General features: G+C 39.9%; 1 protein-coding gene across 1 annotated transcript; it reads right to left on the bottom strand.

Annotated features, from left to right (window-relative positions):
- Positions 1 to 862: 862 nt before the first annotated feature.
- On the bottom strand, positions 863 to 5,974 carry LOC122143763 (E3 SUMO-protein ligase ZBED1-like). Its single transcript, XM_042754387.1, has 2 exons — positions 5,119 to 5,974; positions 863 to 1,881 (listed from the first exon to the last, which is right to left on the bottom strand). Exons 1-2 carry the CDS (start codon positions 5,972 to 5,974, stop codon positions 863 to 865), a joined length of 1,875 nt encoding a protein of 624 aa, XP_042610321.1.
- Between the last annotated feature and the right edge of the window lie 603 nt (positions 5,975 to 6,577).

Below are 6,577 nucleotides of genomic sequence, written 5' to 3' on the forward strand. Positions count from 1 at the left end.
TTACCCCAGTGAGCCTTCTTGCACAGACAATGTGCAAGATCAGGGAGGGTGAGGAACAGGTCCTACTCATGGTGCCTTATTGGCCCACTCGGACCTGATTCCCGGAACTGATGCTCCTAGAGACAGCCCCTCCTTGGCAGATTCCTGGGGCACCCTGGGCACCCGTGTCCAGACCTTCATGTCTGGTCTCTGGCCGGGATGCAGAGGTTCTAGGTGACCTAGTTATTGGCGATTCTATTGTATGGAACGTGAAAATAGAGACACCAGCCTAGGGCTGGACAATATGGCCAAATTTTATATCACAATATATTTTTTTAATTTCGGTCGATACGATATAATTTCGATATCGATATGAACAATATAAAAGCCTCTGAAAAACTGCCAATAACGCCCACAACGGATGTCTGTACCGACAATCTTCTGAGGTTAATTCATTTTAAATTAATTATAAAATTATAAATAAATAATAAATTAAAATTAATTTGCCAAGTCTATGAAACCTCCTCCTATAAAACTACATAATATTTTAGAAATAAAAACGGTACAAATAAATGAACGTTCACCTTTTATTTGTATTTTACCTTTATACAAACAAGAAAAGTGAGATAAACTTAAGACTCTCAGACTGACCTTATTAATATATTTATCTTTAAACAATAACAGGCTGATTATATTATTCTTTACACAAAACTTATTGTAACAAAACTTGTTCTTATAAACCAAAGTGCTTCAGCCAGGATAAAAAAAAAATATGAAAAGTGCTCAGCTGCAGAAAAAAAGAGAAAAAGAGTGAGCAACAAAAAAAACACATGTTGCTGGGGCAGGGACATTGTTGAGTGTTGATGACATCCTATGACAGGCTCTACAGGTTTCTGGCAAGAAATACAAGCTGGTCTACATTATCTGGCTTCAGAGATGCCCTTTTACATGTGACAATGTTGCCACCTGTACTAAAAACCCTCTCAGAGGGGGAGCTTGTGGCCTGAATGCACAAGTAATGTTGTGCCAGTTGACTTACTCTAGGGAAGTTGTTTTGATAAACTTTCCACCAATCCAGAGGATTTGAGTCATTGTCAGCATGTGGAGACAGAAGGTAGTTGCCGAGCTCCCTCTCAACTCCCTGCTGTGCACTCAAGTTTTCTGTGTCAGTAGTAGTGGTGGGCCTGTTTGAAAAAAAGCTAGCCAGAGAACGCTTTGTTTTCTTGGGTGGTACAAAAGTGTCTCTCATGGCTTCTTCTCTGGACTCCTCTTCCCTGACCACAACAGATCTCTCTCCCTTCAGCATCTCCAACACAGCTCTCTCTTTGATGTATTCTCTCTTCTCCTCCTGAGTGTACTGAAGCTTGAATCTTGGGTCAACGAGGCATGCCATGTCAAGTAGATTATCCATGGCTGGGTCATCATATTTTTGGTTAAGGTATCCCATCACTGTTGTCTTTATGGTCCTGGTGAGCTCTGTGTCATCCTCTGCTTCCTTCAAGATGGAGGTGTTGAAGAGATGCATCACTGGTTTTAGAAATGATACACTGACATAGGATTCACCAGACAAGGCATCAGTGAATTCGAGGAGAGGGCTTAGAGCTGCATCTATAGACTCTAAAACATCCACATCTTGCCAGTTAGGAACCAGCGGTCTGGTCTTCTTGTCCTTTGAGAGGACTTCTGTGATGGCCCTTTTCTGCTCCAGAACCCGCTTCACCATTTGTTGACGGAAGCCCCATCTTGTTGGTGTTTCACTGATGAGCTTGTGCTTTGGCAAGTGATACTCCTCCTGAGCAGCTGCAAGGTCCCGTTTCTTCTTCCAGGAGTAGGAGAAGGCAGCCACCACCTTTTTACAGACCCCAATTGCTCTGTCCACCCACTTGTCTTGGTTATCTTTCTCTGTAGACAGTGAAAAAAAAGCAATATATACTTATAATTTGTATTTATATTTTAACTACAATTTGTCGTTTAATCATATTATTCTTACTGCAAAATTCTTCTGCTTGCATAATTTTTTTTTTTTCACACTTGATTTGGCAAATTAACATATGTAACAATGTTCATATGTTGACATATGTAAACATATATTCCAATGGCAGTAAAACACCTTTGAATTTAATTGAAAGAATTGCTGTATGTATAATCCATACAAATATGTCTTGAATAAATATTAAAGGAATAGCCTATAAAATCACTTAAATAGGGAGAATAAAATCACCTAATCAACTACAGGGTAAGTATTATAGTTACAACTAAGTACTAATTAAGAACAATGATTTAATATAAACAAAATCAATTAAAGCTGCTGCAGTCCGTAACATGTGGCGCTCTGCATGCATCTTGTGGAAGAACATTGTAGCCGGAACTACTTCTCTCTGTTCATAGCTGTGTCCCAAAGTTGAGTGTGCACACTTCGAAGGCCACGGACTTCGAAGACCACAAGGGCCCTCCGAAGTGCGTGAGATGCTCGCCTTCACAGGATTTCCTAAGGATGATACCAGGTGTTTCCGATTAGCGCTCTGTCGCATAGCAACGGTGTGAGAGGAGCGCTGACGAGAGGACAGTCCTGCCAGGACAGGACAGGTGGAGCCAGAACTGATCGTTTTTGTTTTTATGATTTACTCATAATGGAGGAGACGGTGATGTACCTCAGGCTTAGCCAAGACCGAGGCCAGGTAAACTACACTGGTTTGCTGCGATCTTCGTCGGATTGCAACTTTAAATGCAGATACTGGCTTGGAGCTTACTTGAATAATGTAATGATACATATGAAAAACTACAAAATAAACACATAATAGTTCAAATGCTGACTGATATCTTACAAAGGTGCAATTTTATGTAGTTTATTGTCTTGACCATATGTAGACAGGTTTGAAACCCGTATTTTTTTAGGCAGTTAACCATAAAAATAAAACTGTATTTAAAAATAGAGCATAGTACAGCTTAATGTCCAGCAACTTTAAATTTAATACTCTTGAACATATTTAGAAGTAAACTGCAACATACACAGAAGTGCAGCAGTATTATTAATGTAAAACCATCCTGATGAATTCTTTTTTTCAAGACAATACTGCACATACCTTTACTTTTACTCTCAATACCTGAAGTATATTAGAGTATGCAAGATAATACTTTTACTTAAAGGATAGTTCAGCCAAAAATGAACATTGTGTAATCATTTACTCACCCTTCAGTTGCTCCAGGTTTGTAATTTATATTTTTGGGTTTAAAAGGTTTTAAATATGAGTAGTAGTTTTTCCCCAATATGGTATTGGTAGTTATTAAAAGTAGTTTACTAAAGTATGTCAATATTTCTTGTACTAATTATGTTTTCATAGCTCTAAACTCTTTCTCTTTTCCTTCTTTCCCTAAATCAGACCAGACCCCTGTACTGCAGGATAAAGCTGAATGTGGCAGCGCTGAACAGGTGTTTAATGGTTTTGTTCTGAGCAGGGAGACCTTGACTGTGCTGCTGGATCTTCTGGGAAGTGAACGCCAACAGTGATGGTGTGCCACGATCCAGACCCTGGTGTTTCTCTTCTGTCTGTCAGCGGTACATCATACAGATGGTCTCCAGAGTGTTTGAGATGTGCCTCGTTCCACTGTCACCACACTGTCCTCCGAGTCTCTGAGGAGGTGCTGGCCATTCACCAAGGGACTGACCTCCTGAAGACCCCAGAACACATGGAGGCAGGGCTGGGCTCAAACTGATGCTGTTTTCTGATGTTAAACCTAAGCTATGTTGTAAATGGTTGTAAAAAGTATTTTCTATTATGTATAGAACAATTTGTTTTAATGTGTAAAAAAGTATTTACAGGACAAACAAATAAAATAATTTTTTGTGAAAAAAATTATAAGCTACATTAAAAAAAAAATTAACAATGTACATAAGCACTTTTCTTTTATTTACACATGTGAATATGCAAAACAAATACAAAATGTACAGAAAGTACTCAGGCTTATTCACGAATAAATTACAAAAAATGAATAATGTATACAATTTATGCATTTCATTTTTAACTTGCGTCACAAAAATAAACTACAGAAATTAGGTTGTTTCATTGACAATATGACATTTAAAAAATGTATTGGAAAAACTGTAATGTACTCATTTTTTTCTCTTGGCTAATGAAGAATGTATTTGTTTGAGTTTGATGTCCTCCCTGTCCACTCGCTCCCTCACCTGTCTCAGGACACTTCACAAATAAACCTTGCCTGTTAACAACAAAAACACATGCTCACTTTCTCCAGAATAGTATTAAAACAAAAGAAAATGGAAACACTTATGAAAGAATACAGGTTTGCAATCTTAACATTAGAAAATATGACACAGCAGCAGGACATTATACAAAATACTGAAGTGCTTAAGTTTGGTTAAAACATTTGTAGACATCTCTTGCATGACAGCACTTCAAAAACACAACAAAGGGAAAGACCATTGCCTTATATAGTGGCTGTCTTATTGTTTGTGGGCTTTATGTAAAAAAAAAAAAAAAAAGCCTGGCTTTAAACACTTTCGCTAGGTATTTGAGTAAATGAAAACACAATACTTACATTTCAATGTGAAGTCCTCCACAGAACTCTCACCTGCCTCTGAATATAAACACCTTCGTCACATGTACGCAAGTGATTCTGGGATATGGAAGGGTGCGAAGTGTCCATAAGATGTACACTTCATTTTCATGGGAAATGAAGTGCTTATTTTTAGTTGTTTTAGAAACTCGTCAGCCTTCGTCGCACCGCGGTGACGCATTCGCACTTCAAATGCGATCTTCGAAGTGCGCATTCTGACTTTGGGACAGCTTACGTCGTGACACTGTGACGCAATCGCACTTCACATCCGCACTTCGGAGTCCACACACTTCAGTTTGGGACACCTTTCGTCCTGCCACGGTGACGCATTCGCACTTCAAATGCGCACTCCGGAGTCCATGCACTTAAGTTTTACGAAGTTTTACTACGAAGTAGTTTAAAATAGTCTGAATATAAACACTTATTATAGTGTACCGTAGTGATTCAGGATAAGACATAAACACGGTTTGGATATTGGATTCATGATGTACTGGCTCATTATATACATTTTGCTAATTTTTGACCAAAAAGGTTACATGCAGCTTTAACATGTGTATAACTTACCAATAGCAGAGTACAGTCGATGCCCGAAGCATTGTAGTCTTGTCCATCTGTTCAACTCAGCGGCTTTGATGATATTGGTCCCGCTATCTGTGGTGATGCAGACCTGCCGGTCCTCGCGGAGTCCCCAGGAGGCGAGCGCATCTGCAAGTCCGGCTGCAATTGATTCGCCCGTGTGATCCTCAGGAAAGTAGACCGTCTGAAGGCATAAGCTGACAAGCTTCCAATCTTGATCAATAAAGTGGACTGTCAGGCTCAAGTATGGTTCTGAGGTTCGGCTTGACCACAGGTCAGCTGTGGTCGCGAAATATGACACTGACTTCAGTTGTTCCTCCACCCTTTCCCTAACTTCACCATAAAGTGCAGGGATAGCTGCGCGTGAAAAATATTTTTGCCCAGGGAGCTCGTATCTTGGGTCGATGATTGAAATCATTTTCCTGAAGCCCACGTTTTCCACCGTAGTAAACGGCATCATGTCCTTAGCCAAGAAGTTTGTTACAGCCTTTGTAATGTCTTTATGACGTTTAGACTGTTTGTCATAAGGCATGAATGCAGCGATCTGTGTTTGCTGCATGGGTTTCTCTTTTGACACAACTGGTGTTGGGGATGATGATGGTGGTGTTGTTTGAGGGACAGGTTGTTGGCTTAAACTTTTATGGTGCCTCATCTTCTGACTCTCAGAATGTTCTATCGGGTGGAACTGCTTCAGATGGTGGAACAGATTTGATGTGTTCCCGCTGCTAGTCGGCACTACTCTCTGGCACATTTTGCAGCACTCTGAAACCTGAAGTTTATCAGATCTCAGATAGCCGAACCACTTCCATACCACTGAATTAGTCTTTCCTCTCTTATCAACCATTTCGTCTGATTTCTCCTCACTTGTGGAAGCTCGTTCAGTCACATTTGTATTGCGGTCAGGGGCGCTCATTTTGTAGCTAAAATTTGCCGCGTTGGAGATCAGCCTACTACTGCTGTGCTGAGCACTGGTTGCGTGACTCTGCGGTGTACGTCATCACGAAAGTAGCCAGTGGTGTTCTGCTCTTTCTGATGGCTGCGCGCCTAACGTCAGTCAGTGACAAATGCTGTTATGTATATTATTATTATAATATATATTATTATATCGAAATATCGAAAATGTGTTTAATAATCATATCACCGTTATTGAAAAAAAAAATATCGCGATATACATTGATATTGAATTATTGTCCAGCCCTACACCAGCCACTATAGTCTAATGTTTACCGGAGCGCCTGACATCTTGGCAAATTTAAAAGTGCTGGCTAATACAGTAAGATTGTTATTCACGCCGGCGCTAAAGATATTTGACTATTAGTTTTCACTAAAAATAACATTAAAGAGGTGTGTGAACTTGCAAGCATGATGTCAGATACTGTAATATGCTCTGGTCCCCTCACTGCTTACCGTGGTGATGAGATACACAGCAGATTGTCATCACTCAATG

The sequence above is a fragment of the Cyprinus carpio genome, unplaced genomic scaffold (genome assembly GCF_018340385.1).
Source record: "Cyprinus carpio isolate SPL01 unplaced genomic scaffold, ASM1834038v1 S000006503, whole genome shotgun sequence".
Classification (NCBI taxonomy): domain Eukaryota; kingdom Metazoa; phylum Chordata; class Actinopteri; order Cypriniformes; family Cyprinidae; genus Cyprinus; species Cyprinus carpio.